This window comes from Salminus brasiliensis, chromosome 10, assembly GCF_030463535.1.
Source record: "Salminus brasiliensis chromosome 10, fSalBra1.hap2, whole genome shotgun sequence".
In the NCBI taxonomy this organism is placed as follows: Eukaryota; Metazoa; Chordata; class Actinopteri; order Characiformes; family Bryconidae; genus Salminus; species Salminus brasiliensis.
This window is the reverse complement of record NC_132887.1, coordinates 41,390,725-41,415,724: the sequence shown is the minus strand read 5'-3', so window position 1 is coordinate 41,415,724 and position 25,000 is coordinate 41,390,725. Positions and strand designations below refer to the sequence as shown.

Sequence of the window (25,000 nt, the reverse complement as noted above, 5' to 3'; positions counted from 1 at the left end):
CCCAAGTCCTCTCTGAACATGTACAACTCCAGTTTGCCCTATAAATCTGTCATAACCTCAAGTACTACGTCAACTGCATCTCCAATCAAAACAGTCCCAGGCCTCTCCTCAATCCGAACACCTGCTGACGCTTCCAGCTCCCACCGGGGATTCCTCAGCTCTCTCTCGTCACCCCTGAAAACCAACTCCAGCTCCAGTGCAGCAGCCCTGATCAACGGGACCGCTTCACCAACTAAATACCGCTCCTCCTCCCCCAACTCACTCATGTCCGGCAGCCTCCAGGAGAGGATACAGGCTACGACAAACGCTGCCACCACCAGCGTGAACGCTGCCTTCGATGAAGTGGAGAAGACGCTAAACTCCTGCTCTGCAGGCTACGGCACGCTCAAGTCTGTGTCGTCTTCTCCATCTTCCTCCTATCAGTCCATCCGGTCCTCGGGCTCCAGCTCCATCTATGCCTCGCTCAGGTCCCCTCCCAACTCCAGCACCTCCGTGACCTGCAGCACAATCACAGTGCCTGTTTACTCCGTTATAAACGTTTTGCCCGAACATCAGTTTAAAAAGCTTCCCGACATCTCCAAATCCACAGCAGCCCTCCTGTCCCCCAGAAAAACCATGCCCCCAGAGGCCGGTGCCCAAACGCAGTCTTCCTTTGCCAAAACTCTGTCCCCAGTCAAAACACCCCTGTTCATGTCCCCTGCAGCCCTGAAGCCCACCTCCCCGTCCCCTCTGTCCAACAGCCAAGAGATACTGAAGGACGTGGCTGAAATGAAGGAGGATCTAATCCGAATGTCAGCCATTTTGCAAACCGACACCAGCTCGGTGTCCAAAGGCTTCTGTTCTGACTCTCCAAAAGAGCATAAGATGGAGGATGAGGAACCCTTCAGAATTGTGGAGAAGGTCAAACAAGACCTGGTCAAAGTCAGTGAGATACTCACCAAAGATGTTCTGAGGGAGAGCAAGGCCAACATCAAAAACAACAAGGTCGAGGAAGATCTGGAGGACGATCTTGATGACATCCGGCAAAACGGATGGAGGTGCCCCCCTCGGTACGAGACGGTGGCGCCTCAAGCCAAAACGAAAAACATACCTGAGAGAGATTTTAACCTGGCCAAGGTGGTTGACTACCTGACCAACGACATCGGCACAAGTTCCCTGTCAAAAATTGTGGAAGCGAAACAAAGGAATGAGGAGGTGAGGAGAGAGGGAGAGGAGAAGCAGAAACGTGTCCTGAAGCCCGCCATGGCCGTTCAGGAGCACAAGCTCAAAATGCCCCCTTCCAACATGCGGCCCTCCCCCTCAGAGAAAGAACTGTGTCGACTGGCAGATGCACTGTTCGGCACCGATGCAGTTCTTGATTCCCCAGATGATATCTCTCACGACCAAGATAAAAGTCCACTGTCAGACAGTGGGTTTGAGACTCGGAGCGAGAGGACTCCCTCTGCTCCTCAGAGCGCCGAAGGAATGGGGCCCAAAGCTCTGTTCCAAGAAATCCCACCAGTCATCACTGAAACACGGACTGAGGTCGTGCACGTCATCCGGAGCTACGAGCCTCCCGAGGACGGCAAAGAACCTGTGTTGGAAGAGGTTAAAATGGCGAAACCTCCGGCCCGATGCATCGACACAGAGCCTAGATCACCTGGTGGCTCCATCAAGGAGAGAGTGAAAGCCTATCAAGCCAGAACCAGTCCGGAAGAAGACATGGTGGGCAAAGGCATGCGGCTCAAGGAGGAAACCCACATCACAACCACTACCCGAATGGTGTACCACAAGCCACCGAGTAAAGAGGCGGCCTCGGAGAGACTCGAGGAGACCATGTCTGTGAGGGACATCATGAAAGCCTTCCAGTCAGGCCGAGATCCATCCAGAGAGATAACCGGCTTGTTTGAGCACAAGGGCAACAATGAGGGGCTGGACCAGTCTCAGAGGCCTCTGGATAGGGACTCGATGCCTAAAGTGGAGCGCATCATTGAGGTTCACATTGAGAAAGGAAATAAAGCAGAACCGACCGAGGTCATCATTAGGCAAACCAAAAATCACCCTGAGAAAGAAATGTACATCTACCAAAGCAGCGCTGGCGCACAAGAGCTTCAGAATAAAGAGGAACTGGAGCTCCTGGAGGAGCAAGAGCCTGAAGAATCCCTGCCCTGCTATTTGGACTCCCCCAGAGTCAACACACCAGTCTCTCAAGAGGATGACAGCCGGCCCAGCTCTGCCCAGCTAATGGGCGATGACTCATATAAAACTCTGAAGCTGCTCAGTCAGCACTCTGTGGAATACCACGAGGAAGAATCAGCGGATACGAGGGGAGAGTCATACAAATTTGCGGAGAAAATGCTCTTCTCTGAGAAGTTTGACTCTTCTCATTCGGACTCTGATGAATCTGTGATTGACAGATCTCGTTACTATGAAGAGGGAACACACGGCGGCTCAATGAGGGAATTCATGCTTAAACCCGACAAGCCAGGCACGGCCTCCAACGACAAGGACAACTATGACAAGCTGACCCTCCTGCAGTATGCTTCAGATCCTGGTAGTCCAAAAAAGTCCATTTGGATGAAAGTGTCTGAGGATAAGCAGAGTAAAAATAGGGACAAATTGATATATGAGGACAGAGTAGACAGGACAGTGAAAGAAGCAGAGGAGAAGCTTAGTGAGGTCTCGCAGTTCTTCCGTGACAAAACAGAGAAACTGAACGATGAGCTCCATTCCCCTGAGAAAAAGCACCGCAGACCAGATGCTCGAGAGACTAGATCTGGACCCAGTTCTACCTGCAGCAGCCCTGAGAGATCTGTGTTTAGGAATGGAGGGAGTGGAGAGGAGTGGAGCAGAGACAGGTTCAGAGACCGGTATGGTGCCCATGACAGAAAGTGCGCCAGCCTTCCTAGCAGCCCAGAGAGACGGGTTTTGCTTCAGTACAACGATGACAGCGGAAAGCAAGGTGATTGCTCATCCGCAAGCAGTGCAAGCGAGTCCTCAAAGTATTTCCAGCCCTCGACATCCAAGGTTAGCTCAGTTAGGATAAAATTAGAAGCAGAGGCTCACAAGCAAGACAAGGGGCCCCAGTGGGATCAAACATCTGAATCTCCAGTAAGGAAGCTACAGGAAAGTAAGCTGCCTGTCTATCAGGTTTTTGCTGGGGGCAATCTCCCAAAAGCACCAGATTCATCCAGAGGTGAGCACAGCCCAAAGAAAGTGCTAGATAGTGAAAGTGAGGATAGTTATAATGTCAGGAGAGCCCAAGCACTTGCTGACAGAAATAGAAAAGCATCAGATAACACCTCTCCAAAACACCAGAAAAGCGTCCACGGCAGAGAACCAGATGCAGATCGAAAGATTTACAAAACTTGGGAGAATCATGGCAATGGCCACCATAAAGCCCCAAAGTCAAAGATCTCCCACACCCTAGTTCAGGATGCTATGGTTGATGGTGAGGAGAACGGTAATTCCACCAAGGGTGAAACAACGAAAAAGATCATATATACAGAGCTAGTGATACGAGAAGACCCCAGCGGCGCCAACAAATACTCTCAAAAAAAAAACTCGGAATCACAAATTCCTGTTAGGGTTTCATCTAGTTTCATAGACCATCACCAAAGTAGTACCTTAAAGCTAGATTCATCTGTTAAATCCGATGGAGTAGGGTCCCACATACCAACGTTAGATAGAAGCAAGCATCACTGTAGTGCTGAAGCCAACAGATCGTTGAGTGATGTGTTGCCAGTCGGAAACACTAACGTAGTCTGTAATGGTGTGGATAGTGACCAAATTGAGTATATCGAGAGAGTGACTCCAGCTGTCACTGCAGACATCAAACCTCTGCCAGTTTATGTCAGCATTCAAGTAGGCAAGCAGTACGAGAAGGAGACGGCTTCCGGCCAACTTAGCACCTACAAAAAAGTAGTTAGCCACGAGAGCCGAACAGTGCATGAGACGAGGGGCGCGTTCTACACCGTCAAGCAGAAACAGCAGCCATCACCTCAGGGCAGCCCAGAAGACGACACCTTAGAGCAAGTGACGTTCATGGACAGTTCTGGAAGAAGTCCCGTCACTCCCGAGACGCCCAGCTCTGAGGACGTTAGCTATGACCTCAATTCCAGAGTGCCAGATTCTGTGATTGGTTCCATGACTGGCATGCCCAGCCCGATCCCAGAGGAGTCCGAGGAAGAGGAGCAACCCAAGACTTTCATCTTCAGGGAACTACCAGCAGAGAAAGCCAAACCTGCCACTCCACCCGAGTCCCCCAAAGGCAAACATGAATCGCCTGGAAAAAAAGCAAAGGACAAACGAGTGGCTTATATTGAGTTTCCTCCACCTCCACCACTTGAAGCTGAGCATCCTGACCCCGACAAAAAGGCCTCGTGTCCATCCTCTGAGGCAGAAACAGAGATGATGGAGGTAAATCTTCAGGAGGAGCATGACAGGCACCTTCTGGCCGAGCCTGTGATCCGAGTCCAGCCGCCATCTCCTCTTCCGCCTGGAGCTGACAACAGTGATTCCAGTGATGATGAGTCTGTCTTTCAACCCATTCCTCTCAAAAAGTACACCTTCAAAATGGCAGAAGAGGGCGAAAAACGCGCCAGGCCCCGGAAACCAGAGAGAAACGGCTCTCATCACAAAGAGTCGAGTGTGAATGGTGTCATCAAAGGAGAGGATGTGGACCTTGAACAGAACGGCAACGATCAGTCTATCACCGACTGCTCTATAGCAACAACTGCTGAATTTTCCCATGATACCGATGCTACGGAGATAGACTCCCTCGACGGTTATGATCTGCAGGATGAGGATGATGGGTTGAGCGATCCCAAAACCTCCAGCCTTTCAAACGATGGAAAAACGGGGGATCGTTCCTTCAGCCAGAGCAAACTGGAAGTGATTGAAGAGGAAAGCTCTCCAAACGAGGATCATGGAGACCAGGCAAAGTCCAAAGCCAACTCATCAGGCCAAAATTCAGAGGCCGATAAAGATCAAGACGGTATCTACTCTTTGGAGGGAAGGCACCCCGAGCGGCAAGGACAACTGGATAACTACTTCAGCTACAAACTTGAGGAGGAACTAAATACCACTTTCAAAACCGTTGCCACCAAGGGCTTGGACTTTGACCCATGGTCAAGCAAAGGAGCAGAGGAAGGCGTGTTTGACGCAAAAGGCAAAGACGAAGATCCAAAGCCTTTCGGTTTGTCAGTGGAAGACAAGTCACAAGCTACTACACCAGACACCACCCCGGCTCGAACGCCAACTGACGAGAGCACTCCAACTAGCGAGCCCAACCCCTTCCCCTTCCACGAGGGCAAGATGTTTGAGATGACTCGCAGTGGCGCTATTGACATGAGCAAGCGGGACTTTGTTGAGGAGAGGCTTCAGTTTTTCCAGATTGGTGAGCATACCGCAGATGGGAAGTCAGGGGACAAGGGCAAAGGGGGCAGAAGTGCGGGGGTAGGTGCCTCCCAAACAAAGGCAGGGGAGAGAACTGTAGAGGGGAAGGTAGAGGCCACCACAGACATTACACCATCCAGAGGCAGTCCAGCTCAGGGCAGCACTGGCTGCCTGGATGTCCCTCCATGCACTGACACTGTAGGCGAAACCGCCTCCTCTTGCACTGTTACGGCCTCCAAGGTCGACCCTAAATTGCGCACCCCTATAAAGATGGGAATCGCTGCCTCCATAACCATAAAGAAAGACTCTGGCTCTGCTGAACTGAGTGACTTTAAAGCAGATGCCTCGGCAAGTCAAATGCCGGAGTTTGTTAGCTTGGAAGGCCACTTAACCGAGAGTCAGTTTGGTAACAGGTGCTCTGATTCAGCGGCAACTGACAGGAAAGATTTCCCCTCAGAGAACTGCAATAACAACAATAACCTAGAGGCCTCCAGTGTCCAGGCCAACTATATCCAGTGTGGTAGTGTAGTGTTTAACCTCCAGTCATCCTCGGAACCCACTCTGCAGAAAGCCAGTAGAATAGAGGCTCAGTTCTGTAGGGTTCCCACAGAGACAGCAGAGGACCACTCCAGCGCTCAGGATCGTCGGGAGAAAGCAGAGTCCCAGAGAGAGGTAGAAGTCAAGGGTCAGCCCAAGTCGAGGCTTCCGGTCAAGGCCGCAGGGTTCACCTTTAACAACCAAAGCTCAGGGAAGCCGAAACCTAAGCAAGCTGTCAAACCCGAGGCCAGGAAAGTGGACCCTGCATCTAGCACTGTGGAGCCCAGATCTAGAATCCCAGTCAAGGATCTCAAAAGGAGCAGCGTAGCGAGTTCTGCCGTCGCAACTCAGGCAGGGCCCCGGTCAGGAAAGCTCGACGAGGCGGAGAGAGTAGTCAGGCAGGTAGTTCCCCCACAGCTGCCAAGCAGAGACAGGTCATCAGGGGTTTCTTCGAGCAGCTGCTCGGGCAGCGAGGCAGACAGGGCCAACCTGAGTGAGCTGTGTAGGCAGTCGATCAAGTTCTTTCAGAGCGTTAGCGGGGGAGCAGCCAAAGTGGCGGATCGCCTTTCAGACGAGGAGAAACAGACGCAGGCAGAGCAGTCGGAGGAGGACAGCAGCACGTCACCAAGCACCTCCCTATCGGACCCCTCCCAGTCCCAGCCCTCCCTCTCTGCCGGCTCCTCCCGAGGGGTCGCCCCCTCCAGATCAAAGGTCACGAGGTCCGCGGGCAGTGAGAGGAGGAGGACTAGGCGGACAGGAGGAGGGAAGGAGGGCAATAAGGGCGCAGGTGCTCGCGGGGCGCCCCCCGTCGCGGAGATCAAGCCTAGTTTGTAAAACTTTATTGAAAACTTTACTTGATCCTTAGTTGCATGAGCCGTTGTGATTGACTGACTGGATTGCCTGTGGCGTGAACAGTAGCTGTCATCCTTGTCATTCTTCTCCCATCTCTGTACTGTGTGAGTGTTACTGTACCTGTCCTTGTCGGATCCCCTCTTCTCTCTCTCTCCCCCACCTTTGACAGTCGGTGTAGCATGTTAGGGAGGGAGGGGCCACTGGACAGTCTGTCTGTCTGTGCAAGAGTCGCCAGCAGAAAGCTGCAGTTTCAGTGTCTATTTTCACCCTCAGTGAACTGTGTTACTGGAATTGTACAGGATGCCTGCATGTCTCTCTTCTCCATCAGACGAGTCACCCTCTTTGAATGTCTGTAAAACGACAGACCTTTTGTTTCTGTTGCTTTTCTTTAATGTGTACCCTTCTTTTCTACAGTCACGCTGATTGCCTGCATAGATTCTGTAGAATCTCTGTTCACAGACGTATTCAGAGCACCATGTGTTTTAGACTCAGCAGTTCACCGTGTCTCGTCCTGTGTGCTGTTCCTCTTCTGGCCTCTCTCAGCAACATTTCCAGGCTGTGATATTCGCAGCCTCCGTCCTCTGGTCTGACCACGAAAGCTCTCTAATTTTACTCGCCCTAACCCTGAAAGCAAGGTTTGGCCAGAAAAGGAGGCAGACACCTGTGTCTCTATGGTTCTGGATGGATGGAGATTTTGATAAGTCAGTGATGACTGCGGCCCTCTGGTGTTTTTTCTTGCTTCTCAGGTCCGCAGAGCCCGTGTGAGAGGACGGACCTTCGCATGGCCATAGTGGCTGATCATCTGGGACTCAGCTGGACAGGTGAGGCTTCATAGGCTTGCGCTAAAAGGCCAAAATCAGGGGTCTCAAGCTCAGCTTCCTTTTGGCCACGGTGTCGGGTAATCTGACCGTGAGTAATGATGGTCGGCTAGGTCACTTACACTGTGGTGGCCATCTTTGTCCTAATCAGTATCAGGGTCAGTGTTATGAGGAGCATCATCCTGCAATAACATGGACTTACAGCCCATTACAGCAGTGACGTGGAGGTGGGAGTATTAACCTGACTGAAAACATATCAATGTATTGATTATTTATTAGAATGTGTATGCCTTGGGGCCCTGTGGCTCATGGGGGGCCTTATGTGGTTGCATACCTTTGCCTGGTGTGGCTGCAGGCTTTTATTCCTCGCCCCACATACCCACCCAAAGCCCCCTTCACTGTCCCCTCCATGTGAGGATCCAGATCGCTGTATGGAGCGCTGTCATAAGCTTTTCGGTGGTTTAGGAGCTCCAGTAGTTCAATAGGCATCAACATGAGAGACATTTGGGTTTGCTCTGCCCCCTACTGGGTGACAATGGTATTACACTGCAGCATTCCACCTTTTGTGAGAATGCTGCATTCGTCCTGGTCCTCGCTGACGTGGTCTCCACAGGGTGTAAATGATAACCTCTGTCATTTCTTCACGCTGTTCACTCCTCGTCTTGCTGTGTTTATGGTGTGACTGCAGAGCTGGCTCGAGAGATGAATTTCTCAGTGGATGAGATCAATCACATCCGCACCGAGAACCCCAACTCCCTCACTGCCCAGAGCTTCATGCTCCTGAAGAAGTGGGTGAGCAGAGACGGGAAGAACGCCACCAGTGAGTCTTTGCTTCTCTATTGTTATTCTTCCTAGTGTCACTCATCACTGTCCAGACCGGCCACTGTGGGGATTTCATAAAGGGCTCCTATCCTGGAAACCTGAATTCAGCTCATTCAGCCTACAGCAGTTTAGCCCCACCCATTCAACCTACAGCAAGTTTAACCCCACCCATTCAGCCTACAGCAGTTCAGCTCCACCCATTCAACCTACAGCAAGTTTAACCCCACCCATTCAACCTACAGCAGTTTAGCCCCACCCATTCAGCCTACAGCAGTTCAGCTCCACCCATTCAACCTACAGCAAGTTTAACCCGACCCACTCAACCTACAGCAAGTTTAACCCCACCCATTCAGCCTACAGCAGTTCAGCTCCACCCATTCAACCTACAGCAAGTTTAACCCGACCCATTCAACCTACAGCAGTTTAGCCCCACCCATTCAACCTACAGCAAGTTTAACCCGACCCATTCAACCTACAGCAGTTTAGCCCCACCCATTCAGCCTACAGCAGTTTAGCCCCACCCATTCACCCTACAGCAGTTTAGCCCCACCCATTCAACCTACAGCAAGTTTAACCCGACCCATTCAACCTACAGCAGTTTAGCCCCACCCATTCAGCCTACAGCAGTTTAGCCCCACCCATTCAGCCTACAGCAGTTTAGCCCCACCCATTCAACCTACAGCAGTTTAGCCCCACCCATTCAGCCTACAGCAGTTTAGCCCCACCCATTCAGCCTACAGCAAGTTTAACCCCACCCATTCAACCTACAGCAAGTTTAACCCCACCCATTCAACCTACAGCAAGTTTAGCCCCACCCATTCAACTTACAGCAGTTTAGCACCACCCATTCAACCTACAGCAAGTTTAACCCCACCCATTCAACCTACAGCAAGTTTAACCCCACCCATTCACCCTACAGCAGTTTAGCCCCACCCATTCAGCCTACAGCAGTTTAGCCCCACCCATTCAGCCTACAGCAGTTTAGCCCCACCCATTCAACCTACAGCAGTTTAGCCCCACCCATTCAGCCTACAGCAGTTTAGCCCCACCCATTCAGCCTACAGCAAGTTTAACCCCACCCATTCACCCTACAGCAGTTTAGCCCCACCCATTCAGCCTACAGCAGTTTATTATAGAAATAGAAGGGTAATGAGGTAGACTGGCTCTTTACATGTATTTCTGTGTTGAATATGAACTCCGTAATGCCTCTAACTGGGTGACCTGTTCCTCCAGCGGACGCGCTGACCGCAGGCCTGACCAAAGTGAACCGGATGGATATTGTGACTCTGCTGGAAGGGCCCATATTTGACTATGGTAACATTTCAGGCACCAGAAGTTTTGCAGATGATAGCGCTGTGTACCAGGAGAAAGCGGATGGTAAAGTTTAGACCCATCTAGCTGCCCCCTCCCCTCCTGTCCTCTCACCCCTCCCTCCACCCATCCCTCCTGTTTCCTCACCGTCAGTCCTCCTCCGGGCTTCTGGAGGTGTCCCGTGTGTCTGGATGGAAGGGCCTGCTGTGGTAATCGCTCTGATTACTGTGAGATTTTTCTGTCCTATGTTTTCTCACCTGCCTCCTCGTTCAGAATCTGCTCCTCTCTGAACAGCCGTCTAATGCTAGCTAACTACTGAAATATCTAATGCTAATTAACTACTGACTGAAATGTCTAATGCTAATTAACTACTGACTGAAATGTCTAATGCTAATTAACTACTGACTGAAATGTCTAATGCTAATTAACTACTGACTGAAATGTCTAATGCTAATTAACTACTGACTGAAATGTCTAATGCTAATTAACTACTGACTGAAATATCTAATGCTAATTAACTACTGACTGAAATGTCTAATGCTAATTAACTACTGACTGAAATGTCTAATGCTAATTAACTACTGACTGAAATATCTAATGCTAATTAACTACTGACTGAAATGTCTAATGCTAATTAACTACTGACTGAAATGTCTAATGCTAATTATCTACTGACTGAAATGTCTAATGCTAATTAACTACTGACTGAAATATCTAATGCTAATTAACTACTGACTGAAATATCTAATGCTAGCTAAGCTAAGTTTGTTAAGTAAAAGTAGCCGTCTCTGTAACCCTCTGCTACCTGTGCAGAGTGTGAGTAAGAGTCACACAGCGCCACCTGGTGGTCAGTTGGCTGCTCAGGCCTGATGGAGCGCGTTCTGATCTGGAGGAGCAGGTGAAGTGTTTAAAGGCCCTGAACACATCAGTGCTGTCACTATTTGTTAACCCCCCCCCCCCCCCCCTCCTCACACTGTGCAATTTTATTAGCACCCTCACTGACACCCCGCCCCCCCCCCCTCTCCCCTGTATGCATGGGTCTGGATATGAACATGCATGCTGTCAGTCGTGCAGGGTGAAGCAGTGTCTGCATGATGCTTCCCCTCAGCCAGTGCAGAAAAATCTCTCACAGGAAGTCTGAACTTTACTGTAATTCACTCTTACTGTTCACAGGGGGCGCTATTGTCCTGCGTGTGTTAAAGGAGGATTCCATCCTATTTCCAAAATTCTCTGCATGAATAGCAGTTAGGTGTGAGCAGACTCATTCAGAGGGGGGTTTGTGGGGTTTGGTGTGAAATGCTGGGTTCTAGATAAGCTCCCCCAGTCAGAGCTGTTCTACAGTGGAGGTTCTAAATAAGCTCCCCCAGTCAGAGCTGTTCTACAGTGGAGGTTCTAGATAACCTCCCCCAGTCAGAGCTGTGGTTCTACAGTGGAGGTGAAGGGGAGCAGACGTCTGAAGCTCTACTAAAAGCTCCTCACAGAAAGTTCTTCACCTAATGGTGATGAAGACGCTGCCTGATGCCTGAGACACGGTTCTACCAGAGTTCTGAGAAGAGTTCGGCTCTAGAACCTGCTTTTAGAACCAGATCATTAAAATGGTGGAGGGATACATGCTGCAGGGTGTAGTGCAGCTACAGAAAGTAGTCCCTAAAGAGAACTGCATTAGTTTAGATTCTCTATTCTTCACTATTTTACCCTCATCATCATCATCATCATCATCATCATTCCATATAAAACTCAGAAGACTCGTGTAGCTGCACTGGTGGGTTTGGATAGGAGATAAATTATGGGCTGTATCTGTGTTGTTGTCATGGTGACGCCTGTTTCCATTCATCTCCACTGTAGAGAGATCAGAGTGGGTCAGTTTCTCTACAGTGAAGGTCAGATTCACACCGGACCCCCGACTCTGACTGAGCTCAGCTCTCACTCTGAGATCTGCAGGCTTTGGTTTTGGGTGGATTTCCCTTTTAATGGTTATTTGTGTTCTACTGTTTAAATGGAGGTACCGTATTTGTACTGGAACATATTATGCTAGAACCACGTATGTGCCGTTCAGAAGTGTACGTGAAACAGACAGTTTGTAGCTACTGTAATGATGATCTAGCCTACAGTGAGCTTTAAAGGACTAGTTCATCAAAAATCAAATTTCACCAGTTTCCTCCCGTCCGCTAAATGTAGTCGATCAGTCAAGACATGTTTGGTGTTGCTTTAGCTTTAGCGCTAGCGCTATGGTGCAAGATTAATGTAGCTAATGTAGCTAATGGTTGCTTATACTCCACCAATTAGCATGTATTATCCCTGTCATCACGTGTTTGTGTTAATTAAGCTTAAGTTAGCTACTTATTCAAATTTCCCAATCCACCAATTCACACACCCACATACCCACCAACCCACACACCCACCTGTGCAACAGCCAGAAATCAACCTCATGTTATATTCGCACATGCAGTTAGCGCTATGCTAATTGGTGGGGTATACATTTCTATGACGGTAAACACCAAACGTGTCTCAGCTGATCCACCACAGTTGGGGTCAGGGTTGGGGGTACATTTGATTTTTTGCAGAACTATCGCTTTAATCCAGATGCATGCTGACACCCTGTAGGTGTGTGATGGTTGTGTTCGAGTTTGTGTGTGTGTGTGTGTGTGTGTGTGTGTGTGTGTGTTGCTGTTTGGTCTAGTAAAGTTCTCCGCATGCCCTGAGCCAGAACCTGCTCTCCTCCACCTCTCTCCTGCGACTATCTCCTCCATCTATCCCTCGCTCCTCCATCGAAGGAGGGATACCGGAAGGAGAGAAGGAAGTAGATCCTCCTTTCTCCACCACAGCCTCCCTTGCTCTCCCCTCTCTCTCTCCTGCTCCATATCGGACTCCTCCTCTCCTCCGCTGCAGGGGAATCCGTTCTCCTGCACATCCATCCAGTCAACCAGTTATCCCTGTCTTCCACCCATTCCTGCATCCATTCTCCCTTCCATCTGTCCCTCCGTCCGTCCACCTCTGGATGGGTGGGTAATCTATTCATCCACCCCTGTATCCATCTTTCCACCCACCCATCGCTCCATTTATCCCTTGTTCCCTTTTGCCCATTCAACTACATTCATTTGTGTGTGTGTGTGTGTGTGTGTGTGTGTGTGTGTGTTAGGGCTGTATAATATTGACTAAGTGCCAGTATTGGATCACTTTACAGGATATAAACACACTAGTGAAGCAGTAATGTGAGGGACCCTGGTAACCATCAAAGACTAGGGTTTGACAACGCAGGGCCTACATGGCAGTACCCTAGCAACCATCTAATTGGTAGCAATTCGAGTACCATAGCAACTGCTTAGCAATGTCATAGCAGCTGCCTGGAATACCTTGCACCCCTTGCATACCATGGCAACCTCCTAGCAACCACATCAAGCACCATGTCAACTACCTAGCAGCTGCCTGAGATACCATTGCAACTACCTGCTAACACCTTAGCAACCACTGGTTGGTGTGACTGGGCAGCCTCCATGTGTGTGTGTGTTTGACTTCTTGTGTCCTGTCACCATGTCCACTCGTGTGTGTGTGTGTGTCCTGCAGGTTATCTCTCCGTCTTGGCTGAACTGCAGTGTTCTGCCTCCCCCTCTGCCCCCCCCTCCGAGCTGTCCCTTCCGCCTGACCCTGACCTGCCCCCTGCCTACTGCCCCTCCTGGGGGCAGCAGTGCTCCACTGAGGGGCCAGTGGCAGGACAGAACCCCAGCGTGACCCCACCCAGACCCAGTGACCTGGCACTGTGCCCTCCACCACACACCCACACTCCCTCTGACCACTACACACACACACTTCCCACTTCTGACACACTCTCGATCGACCCACAGACACAATCGCAGGTGCTTTGGGAAGTGCCACTCTCCCCCCCTGGGCCACTCACACACACGCAAACACACACACACACCCCTGCTGCAGCAGCCCCGCCCACCCCAGTACCCTCTGCTGTCTCTGAGGGCGAGAGACAGGAGACAGATAGAGAGAGAGAGAGCGAAGAGAGAGAGAGAGATGCAGAGTCTGTGGGGCAGAGTGAAAAAACAAAGCAGATCAAAGAGGAGAGCAAGGATCCACCTTCATCATCGTCTTCATCTTCATCATCATCACCCATTAAACATAAAGCTGAAGTTCCAGACCAGCAATGTTTTTTTCCAGACGAGCTTGGAGGTCACTCTGAGGGTGACCCCGCCCCCCGTCCATGGGCAGAGGTGATGAAGGAAGAGGAGAAAGAAAAGGAGGAGGAAGAGGAAGAGGAGGAGAGAGGGCAGGAGCCACGGTGCCCCCTTCTGGCCCCAGGCTGCGGCGGACAGAGGGAGGATGAGAGGGAGAGGGAGGGAGCGAGGGATAATGGAGGGGTGGAGTTAGAGGTGTGTTCACTCTCCACAGGCTGGGTCAGTGAGAACTCCAGTGGCAACGCGGAACCACTCGCTCAGGGGCGGAGCCTCAGCACTGAACTCCTCGACAGGCAGGACAACAGGTAGCACTCAGCCAATGAGCAGTACAGGCACTAATCATCAGTAATAATGCGCATCTCATTTGATTATTATTTAATATTAACTATTAGGCTCAGCTCTGATGTCACTAGCTATTTCACTAACTTTTGTGGAGGTTGCTATGGAAATAAATATTGTAACCGTCACCGGCAACACGCAAGCAAATCACCAAACAACTGCCTGGCAACACCCTAGCAACCACCTGGAATATCATATTATCCGTCCACTTGGCAACCTCCTAGCATACCATATCAAACACCTAGGAACTGCCTGAGGTACCATTAAAATCACCTACCAACACCACGTTAACCTCATTTATTACCAGAGTAACCACTTTGCAACAGCTTAGCAAATAGTGCTTTGATCCCGGATGAAAGCAGTGAGGGTTCAGATGAAGGATTGTAGTCCTCATGATCCAGATTCATCCCCTGATGTTGATGCTCTACGGTTACCATCTGAGCTCTGCTGTAAAATCACTGAGTCGTTAATAATGAGAACTGTGTTCTCGTTAACACGCCAACATCCAGCGCTTCTTCACCCCTGTCTGGTTTCCCAAACTCCCCAGATACTCCTAAACATGTTGGCCCTCCTCCTGGACAAGCTGGTCTGTTTTATCCGTGGTACTCTCTGATGGAGAGCTGAGCTCAGTCACAGTTTAGACTGTAGCTGCATTTCCTACAGAACCTGCTGTCTCGGGCTCATCAGGGGTCTAATGCACCACCACTATGACCGGGGTTCACGAGTGAGAACCCCAAGCTACGACAGGCCGGGCTCTCTCCGGGTGGGTAGAGGGCGCTCTCTCCCCTCATCACTCTTAAGCGATGTTGGTGAGCTGGTGTGGTGGAGCCGGGGACCGGCGCTGTCCTCCGAGCGTCAACGTTAGTGAAGAGGCGGTGTCTGGCTTCACATGTATCAGAGGAGGCGTGTGTTACGTCCTTACCCTCCCTAGTGCTAGGGGGTGCCACAAACAGGTGGGTTCAGTGGCAGAACCAGACTGAGGGAGAAAAGGGAAAATAATTGACCAACATGAAAACCAGCAGCTTTACAGGAGGATCAAAAAGCTCCTCAAAGTTAAAGGTTTTATTTTGGAGCGTTTCTATTGGTCCGTTCGTCATAAACTTCTGATACAGTATGAGGAACAGCTGCAGATTCACATTATGGAGAAAAGAGAGAAACAGTTTTAGCCGGTATGTATAGATTCACGTGTGTGCTGTTGTGAGTGAATGGCTAGACTTCCACCACCTACAGCCTACACCTGGTTTACTGAAGCAGCAACTGTTCAAACAGGCTCTGATCGGTCAAACAGGGCGGAGGAGTAAAATCATAATATCAGCAGTGAAAATATTAAAACATCAGAGACTGAGTTTAATTACAGATTACAGATGAATCCATTACAGGTTGTTCATTTAAAGCTGATTCATCAGATTCAGTTCTGAACACTTCTGTCTAATCTCCTCCCTCCTCCACTTCAGCCAGGAGAACTCCAGTGATTCCGTGACATCTTCATCCAGAGGGGATTCTGGGAAACCTCGGCAGAACGGCGAGCATTCTGAAACCCGGGCGGGGCGAGAGGAGGGAACACTGCTGGTGGAACACAAAGTCAAGGTGAGACGTCTGTTAAACTTTAAGCTTTAAAAGATCGTTCAGGTTCAGTTCTGTGTTATTGTAAAGCTGGAGTAACACACACACACACACACACACACCTTCATTAAGAGCTGTGTATGTAAATGCGTTCGTTAGCAGCGTACAGCTACAGAGTCTGGCTCAGACGAGGAACGCACCATCACCACGCGAGTGTTCCGCAGACGCCTCGTCCTTAAGGTACACACACCTGGAGCATCGCCACGCCTTCATGATGGGTTCCGATCAGCACCCAGCTGCCTCAGACTGATCAGTACCAGCCTGCTCGGACTGAAACACTAACGTGGCCAGTAATTAATAGGAGCTTGATTCAGATCCAGATCCATGCTGGTGTTGGATCTGGACCCAGACCAATCTTGGATTGAGTTCAGATCTAGTTGGATCAAAAGTCAGACTGGAGTTTGGTCTATAATGAAGGCTAGTGTAGAATCTGGATTCATTGGATCAGGACCTGGGATGTGTTGGGTTCAAATCCAGACTGATCTAGACCCTGAACTGGTGCTTGGAGTTTGGATCTGGTGTTGACAGTAAATCTGGGAAAGTGCTGGGTCTGGGTCTAGTATGTTGTGGTTTCCAGATCATGGCCAGTGTTTGGTTCAGACTGGTGCTACAGAAAGGGGTCAAGATCCAGACTAATGTTGGGTCTAGAGCATAGCTTAATTTGGATCCAGATCCAGGCTACAGTTTGATCCAGATCCAGGTCAGTGTGGGGTTTGGATTCTGACAGGTGTTGATCCAGAATCCAGGCTGGCATTGGCTCATGCCTCAGTTCTGTTTGGCTTTAGGCTCGCGGTTACAGTCACAGCAGGTGTTTGGTTTGTAGGTTTTTGCACTTTTGGCCATTTGATCAACTCACTTGATTGTGTGTGTGTGTGTGTGTGTGTGTGTGTGTGTGTGTGTGTGTTTTTTAACCTTTCCCTGGTCTGAACTCTAATCTAAAACCAATCACTGCTTCTTCAGAGACTCTGCAGATCTACCATAGAGCAGATTACTCACGCTTCACTGGGTGGCCTGAAACACACTTGCAGGAGTGGTGTGGTGCTGGGGAGTGTGTGTGTGTGTGTGAGTGTGTGAGTGTGAGTGAGCTGAGCTAATGTCTATCTTGCTGTAGGGAGACGAGGCACAGAACATTCCGGGAGAGACTGTTTCAGAGGAACAGTTTGTAGATGAGGATGGAAATATCATCACCAGAAAAGTAAAACTCCAGCATCTGCTCACCCACCCACCCCCTCACCCACCCCCTCATCCACCCCCTCACCCACCCCCTCATCCACCCCCCCAAATTCTCTTTGAATTTCACTTCTTCTCTTCCTCACTTCCTTTTCTTTCTTCTTTTTGTATTTATTTCTATTCTATTTATCGTCTCTCACTTCCTTTTCTTTCTTCTCCTCTTATTTAATCTCTTTGTTATTTTAGTTGTTCAAATACAGAAAAATCCCACTTTCATCCTCACATTCCATCCACCATGACCTTTGACCCTAGTCATCTTCTGAACAGGTGATCCGGAAGGTGATCAGACGGGTGGACGCTCCGACTCCGGAGGATCAGGATGATCAGGGCTGGTCTCCCTCAGTGGGGGAGAGCAGTGACCCCCCCACAAATCCACAGCCTGAGGTCAGCACTGTCGGGGGGGGGCAGTGACCACTAGTGAACTGGACCGTTCCGAATTCACTCATTCATTCCCTCCTTCAGTCCTTCACCCTTTCACTGCCTCACCTGTAACTGAAGCACGTGAGCCATTAGGTGTACCTGTGAGAGACGCCAGGGGGCAGCACCTTCTAAAGCTGTTACTGTCAATTTCCAAAATCCAGCCCAGGTTTTGATTCCAGCTGCCTGGGCTACGCTGCGGCAGAGCTGCACATACAGCTGGAACAAAACCCTGGACTGGATTTTCACTTTTTCCTCATGACTGACATAAAATCATTAAAATAATTAGAAATGTATAAAAATAAAGATATTTTATTATTAATGACCCTTTATACCGAAACGCTTCTCCCGCTGCGAGCACAGAGCTACACTAAAGCTGGGCCCAGAGCCAGGCTGGTTGGGTGAGAGAGCCGTGTTTGAGACGTTTAGGGTCTCTCTCTCTCTCTCTCTCTCTCTCTCTCGCTCTGATCATGAAGAGGTTTTACAGCTCTGCTGCTCTCCAGATCAGTCCTCTCTGCAGCTGCAGGCGCTTCCTGCTCACCTGCTGTTTCTGCACTGATCTCTCACACAGCCGTACTCACCAGCAGCTTACAGAATGATCAGCTTCCTTTTCCCTGTGTGTGTGTGTGTGTGTGTGTGTGAGAACAGGGAGATCCCTCCAAGGTGAGGAGGAAGGAGGAGAGAAGGTCTTCAGAGAAGAAGTTTCACTCTTAGATGCAGTTCACCATTAACAGGTAACCAGAATTACACTCACTGGCCACTTTATTAGAAACCCCTACAGCGTCTGCAGTGTGCTGGTGGGGTCACTGATGGTCTGTTGTTTGTCTCCAGGTGTTGCAGGTGTTTCTCTCGTCTGTCTCCGGAGGGCGGGGCCAGTACAGATGAACTCGGAGGAAGGGAAATATTTGGCCAATAGAAACGCAGCTTCCACAGCTTCCCCGCGCTGAGATGCATGGTGTTCTGGGACACAAACCAGCCCCCCCCCTTACCCACTCTCGCATGAGCATGACAGCACACACTCCGCCTTCCGTCGTCACACACACCCGCTTCCAGTTTGAGAGGGATGGAGGAATCCTTTTTCAGTCAGCAGCGGATTCTGGAACATTGGGCGTCCTGCTCCAGAGGGGTCCTTCAGGAGGCAGGACGCGACTCCAGCGCTGACTCTGGAAGTGAGTCGCTTTACTGGACCGAGGGGTCACCTCTGTTCATCTCTCACTTTTCTGGAAGAATCTGTAGCTTTTCCAGAAAAATCCCTCATTTTTCTCAAACTCTCACTTTTCTGGAACTCTGTCACTTTTCTGCTGGAGCGGATGTTTTTAACAGCGTGGGAGGATCCCCGACTACGACGGGCAGCACCGTAACTCAGAGCTCTCGCGCTCTTTCATGTGACCAAAGACGGCACAAAGCTCTTTTTCACCGGAACACCCACAAGGACGCTTTTTACTCTATGCTTCCTGTTCGCTTACCTCCCTCGCGCAGCCCCGCCCCCGTCAGGAGGAGGAAGGCGTGGCTTATTGGTGTTGGTTTTTAAACCAAAACAAGCGAATAACAACAACGATGAATTAAGGTGGCGATTTCTTCTGTACATACTCGACGTCGTGTAAAGGACTCTGAATAGTTGCCGGGCGACGTTGCTCTCGCCGTTTCAGGAAGGCCGGGGTGCCGCTCTCGCGCGCCGCTCTACCGTAATCTTCAGTACCGACGATAGCGGGTAGGTTTGTACACGATCCACTCACGCAGGGGAGCTCTCCAGTTCCCAGACTGGGAATTTCAGAGGGCGGATAACATTTGGATGCATGCAGTCCACCTTCTTTTAAGATCCTTCTTTTCTAAGTTTGCAGGAACTCTGGATTTAAACCCATTTCAAATGAATACTAATAATTCAGAATTCATAATTAATACTGGTTTTGCCTCCTGTGCACACACCGCTCCGAGGTTTGCCACACTTCTTTTCTATCCTGGAAGCGCATCGTGTGAAGGACTTTAGCCTCGTGGCCTTTCGGGTGGCGGGGTGGCGCGCTGCCCCCTGCTGGCCAGCCGCGCTGCGACGGAGGAATGAACCGAATGTCCTGCTAGAAAACTGGCCCGTTGTTCAGCAGTCGTGTAGGAATCAGCTAAAACCATGTACAGGTCTCTCGCTCTCTGTGTGTCCTAAGGCTGTGTGTGTGTGACCATTATAGCGGTCAGTTTCCTCACAGGGTGGTTTTTAGCTTAAAAAAAAGACTTTTATTTTGCTTTTTTTCAGGTTTCTGGTGAATATTTTCTTCCCGAGCGTTTATATTCAACGTGCAAAGACGAAAACCACGACACTGACGGTCATGCTGATTATTTTATACCTAATGAACTTGTGTTGACCTCGTGTGACCCCTGTGTAGAGTCCGTGTGTTGCCGTGCTTAACTTTTATTTTGGCTAGTTTTCTTTAGTTAAGTTGGTTTGAGTAGAGCTGCCGGGGGGGGGGGGGATGGGGGGGGTTTACAGACTTTACACAAAAAAATGGGGATGGGGGGGTGCTCTGCTTTCCTTTTACCTGTCAATCAAACTGTAGGCGGGGCCTGGCTGTTAGTCCGTTTCTGTCCTGTTTGCTTCGATACCTGTGTTTTTTTTACCCAGTCCTTTTTAACGTTTTAACGACCGAGTGAAGCCATTTAACCTGAACTGTGTCCGAGCACTTTGGTTAGGGAAGGTCTTCTCTTTTAGAGGCTAGCAGCTACGACGCCACCATGATGTTCCAGATGTCTTAAAAAGAATCAGATTTAAGAATAAATAAAGACACTGATTTTGCAAACCGACCCCGCTCCCGTCTCGTTCTTCTGCTCGGGGGAGATACGACTGCACTGGACTGTTAGAAAGGGTTATACAGGACTTTCACTATTTGGACAAAAGTATTGGGACACCTGCTCATTCACGGCCTTCTCTACTGTCCAGGGAAGCAGGCTTTCTACTAGTTTCTGGAGGAGCTTTGCTTTGAGGATTTGATTGCATCCAGAGCGTTAGTGAGATCAGGGTGCTGGATGGAAGACCCCACCTCATCATCTAAAAGTACTGGATGGAGCTCCTCCACCACCATCATTCCAGAGAACACAGTTCCTCCACTGCTCCACAGCTCCTCAATGCTGGGGGGCTTTATACCCCTCTAGTCCACGCCTGGCATTATTAGGCAGCATGGAGTCAATAGGGTCATGATGTTGATCTGCTCCAGAGAGTCCTATTCTATTGGCAGTACTTCTTCTCTACAGGCACTAGGTGATGGTGGTGCAGCCTCACGCTGTGGAGGTGGACTGAGCATCTTATTAGAGCTGAAGGTTTTGGTACATGGATGGTGGAACAAACCAGAATCAACCACAGAAACTCAGCATCAGCTTTTCATTAGTTTCACCTGGTGCCATTTATTTATTTATTTATAGAACAGGTATTCAACACACACACACACACACACACACACACACTGCACCAAATATAGAGAGATTCTGAAATACAGAGAAGGCTGAGAACCGGTTCTAAAGGGTTTAGAACTTTAAATATGAAAATATAGCAATTTATACATTTTACAAAAATAGGATTCCCCTGAGAGAAGAGTGAGTAAAGTGCTCCCAGCAGACGCTCCCTGAAAGGTTTTCTTCCGCTACAGCCCGAGCCAAACACTGACAAACAAACAAACAAACAAACAAACAGAACCCAGCAGTGTTCCCTTACTGACAGGTGGCCAATACGCTCATAACAACCACTTCAGCTTACAGCAGTTAAGCCCCGCCCACTCTAGCAGAAGCTATAAGGAGTGTTTCAGACGGGATGCTGTTGGTGTTTTGTTTGGTTGTTTTTTTTCCACAAGGCCAATTAAAACGGAGCTCATTTACATATAACAGTCTTAAAGGCACAGTAACAGAAACAGACCAAAGTCCAGAAGAAAAAAGGCTGGATAATAGTGCAAAGTGGAGCTCAGAGCTCAGAGGGGAAAAGGAGGATTTTAGGCCCTTTAAAATGAGCAGCGCTTCAAAATAAAAGTCCTCAGCAGCTTCTGTGGCTAATGACAAAATTAATGATGCTGCTGTAAAATCTTCATGTGGATCCTGATTAATGCAGTCACTGAGAGAGAGAGAGAGACAGAGAGAGAGACAGAGACAGAGAGAGAGAGAGACAGACAGACAGACAGAGAGAGAGAGAGAGAGAGAGACAGACAGAGAGAGAGAGAGAGAGAGAGAGAGAGACAGAGAGAGAGAGAGACAGAGAGAGAGAGAGACAGAGGGGGAGAGAGAGAGAGAGGGGGAGAGAGAGAGAGAGAGAGAGAGAGAGAGGGGTGTAACGTTTCATTCTAAGCGTAGAGCGTCTCTACTGACCCGTGGATGAACACAGAACAATGGAGTTAGGAGGTTCTGCACGCACCCCGCTGAGGTAAGCGTTCAGAGGAAACCTGTCTGAATGAACCTGAGCTTCTGTACTTTGAGCTGAAGGCCGCTCCCTCTGTGACATCATCACTGCAGGTCATCATCATCTGAGAACTTGTACTTTGCATAAACGATGAGCATGACGACCGCCATGACGACGCAGAGACAGCCGATCACCAGGTAGGCGATACCCAGGAACTGGTTCTTCCCCCCCATCCAGGAGACGTTACTGAAGACCACCTTCTTAGTGCCCTTAAAACTGAACACGGGGTAATCTGGGTCAGAGGTTAAAGGACTAACACACACAGGAGAGGAGGAAGAGGTAACGGGCAGAACTGCGCCACCTGCTGGCTGCCTTCACACCTTCCCTCACAGAAAGTTCTTCACCTAATGGTGATGAAGACGCTGCCTGATGCCTGAGACACGGTTCTACCAGAGTTCTGAGAAGAGTTCGGCTCTAGAACCTGCTTTTAGAACCAGATCATTAAAATGGTGGAGGGATACATGCTGCAGGGTGTAGTGCAGCTACAGAAAGTAGTCCCTAAAGAAAACTGCATTAGTTCAGATTCTCTATTCACTATTTTACCTTCATCATCATCATCATCATCAACATAATGACAACACTCAGAAGACTCGTGTAGCTGCACTGGTGGGTTTGGAGGGTTAGTGACTGTATCTGTGTTCAGATTCACCAACAATCAAAACTAAACACACCTGAGACTGTGTCCAGACTTCTGACTAAAACGCCTGATTTCAACACACTCATTTACCTTATTCAAAACACACACACACACACACACACACACACACACACACACACCTCCTTTATTCTCTCTGCTTTGTGTTCTCTAAAACACTTGGACACACCCAACCAGCCAAACCCGTCTGTGTGGACTGGAGGCTGATAAAGCTGAACTTTCCACAGCGAGCACACTGCCGGACACACCGCCGGACACACCGCTGAAGGCTAATCAGGCTAATGTAGAGTCTCCCATGCGTCTGTAAACACGCTTCGTGGGGTCAGAAGGATACTGTAGCTGATCTGCAGGGTGTAGTTCCCTGCTGGAGCCCCTGGCTGTAATCTCCACCTGTGATCCTGCCATACAGCTTCCTGAAGTTGGGCAGCGCCGCGCGCCGCATCCACACCAGGAAGTCCTGGTTCACGAAGCCATTGTTGGCCTGGTCCGTCGGGTCCAGCTCGTAGGCCGGCTTCGGCCAGTTTATCGGCTTCACTGTCCCTGAGAGACACAACACACACACAGTCCAACACAAGCTACAGCAACACAACGACACACACACACACACACACACACACACACACACACACACACACACACACAGTCCAACATCATGGTTATGATGATGTAATGAGGAAAGTCCGGTTGTACACTGACCGTCGAAGGCCTTGGCGAGGGAGCCGTTAACGGTAGCAGGGTTCCTGTATTTGACGTTGTAGTCCGTCCACCACGCGATTCCCTTCCCGTCAAACGGCACCTCCGTCTTCACCCCGTTCACCAGCAGGAACAGCTTAAACGTGTCTTGACACAAGAGATCAAACAGTCAACAAGTGTGGCCACTTTACCAGAAACCCTCCCACCCTGGTCACAGTGTAGGTGTTTCTATTGGCCACTAATGAGTGGAGGCACACAGCAGGAGTGTAATAGAGAGGAGTGTGTAAAGACTAAATATGCATCACTTTAAAGCTTTAAACTATATACAGTCAGACAGTGAGTGGGTGTGGCAGTGGGCGGGGCAGTGGGCATGGTACCGTTGAACTTGCTGTTCGCTATGGAGCCGCAGGGAACGATGGGCTTGCTGTTGGAATCGTACTGATAGGGAGAGCAGGTGTCCTGGGGGGCCTGCAGCACAAGAAGAAAAAAATTTTAAAAAAATCAAAACCTGAATCAAACAACAATAAATGAACAGGTCAGAATCCCCCCCCCACCTTACCAGGAAGTACGTGGTGTCTCCAGACAGCTGGTTGGCATCTTTGGAGACTCCGTACTGTCTGTAGTTCTGGTAGTAGTTGGACAGACCGTAGTAAAAGAAGACCGGACCCTGAAAACAAGCCAACATTTACTGTAGCTGCATTCAGCAGCAGCCTCACGCCACAGGCAAGCTCAGCCAGCAGCCCCTCTCCAATATGAGCGGACAGACAGACGGACAGACAGACAGGTGGACAGACGGACGGACGGACAGACAGGTGGACAGACGGACGGACAGACAGGTGGACAGACGGACGGACGGACAGACAGGTGGACAGACGGACGGACGGCTGAAGGACTCTAGATGTGCTTACACAGAAAAATAAAACCAAGATAATCCGCTAGCTAAATAAATTCAGACAGTCAGACAGAGATTACCTCCATATTAGATTAGACTGATACACTGAATATCTGTGGACATAAGTATTGGGACAGCTGCTCATTTACTGTTTCTTCAGTAATCAAGGCTATTAAAGAGCTGATTCTGCTTCTGTTGGAGTAACTGTCTCTACTGTCCAGAGAAGAAGACTTTCTACTAGATTCTGGAGGAGGAGCATTGCTGTGAGGATTTGATTGCATTCAGTAACTGTTAGTGAGGTCAGGATGCTGGATGATGATGATGATCATCCACCACCTCATCATCCCCAACTCCTCCCAAAAGTACTGGATGGAGCTCCTCCACCATCACTCCAGAGAACACAGTTCTTCCACTGCTCCACAGCTCCTCAATGCTGGGGGGCTTTATACCCCTCTAGCCCACGCCTGGCATTATTAGGCAGCATGGAGCCAATAGGGTCATGATGATGATCTGCTCCAGAGAGTCCTATTCTATTGGCAGTACTTCTTCTCTACAAGGACTAGACAAGCTGTGTGTGCATTTGCACATCTGTGTCAGCAGTGGGTGCAGCTTAAAGTAGCTGAATGCTTCATTAGAAGGAGTGTCCACAAACTTTTCTGTGAAACAAGTGTGTGAACTATCGCAGGGATTTGAACAGACCACAGCTTGAGCAGAGACGGGGGGGCCGGTACCTCGAACAGCTCGGAGAAGGAGAAGGTCAGGTTACACACGCAGTTCTGCACGCTGGGACTGGAGCACCCGAAGCAGGGGGAGCTCGTTTCAGTGCCT

The 25,000-nt window shown here is 49.7% G+C and overlaps 2 protein-coding genes across 2 annotated transcripts in view; one reads left to right on the top strand and one right to left on the bottom strand.

The window, feature by feature from the left end:
• The window catches only part of ank3a (ankyrin 3a), a 33,668-nt gene extending 13,710 nt beyond the window's left edge, over positions 1–19,958 (top strand). The window contains 11 exon segments of the mRNA XM_072690169.1: positions 1–6,739; positions 7,512–7,586; positions 8,272–8,403; positions 9,639–9,782; positions 13,881–14,202; positions 15,691–15,823; positions 15,959–16,039; positions 16,971–17,054; positions 17,357–17,473; positions 18,155–18,240; positions 18,338–19,958. The exon segment at positions 1–6,739 is cut by the window's left edge and continues 518 nt beyond it. Of these exon segments, the coding sequence (XP_072546270.1) occupies positions 1–6,739; positions 7,512–7,586; positions 8,272–8,403; positions 9,639–9,782; positions 13,881–14,202; positions 15,691–15,823; positions 15,959–16,039; positions 16,971–17,054; positions 17,357–17,473; positions 18,155–18,220 (7,893 nt within the window). The 3' untranslated portion in view covers positions 18,221–18,240; positions 18,338–19,958.
• Positions 19,959–20,862: 904 nt separating this feature from the next.
• tmem30b (transmembrane protein 30B) overlaps positions 20,863–25,000 on the bottom strand; it is a 5,406-nt gene continuing 1,268 nt past the window's right edge. Inside the window, 7 exon segments of the mRNA XM_072690167.1 lie at positions 20,863–22,164; positions 22,922–22,987; positions 22,990–23,127; positions 23,284–23,427; positions 23,658–23,748; positions 23,840–23,947; positions 24,904–25,000. The exon segment at positions 24,904–25,000 is cut by the window's right edge and continues 11 nt beyond it. Coding sequence (XP_072546268.1) covers positions 21,977–22,164; positions 22,922–22,987; positions 22,990–23,127; positions 23,284–23,427; positions 23,658–23,748; positions 23,840–23,947; positions 24,904–25,000 — 832 coding nt within the window. The 3' untranslated portion in view covers positions 20,863–21,976.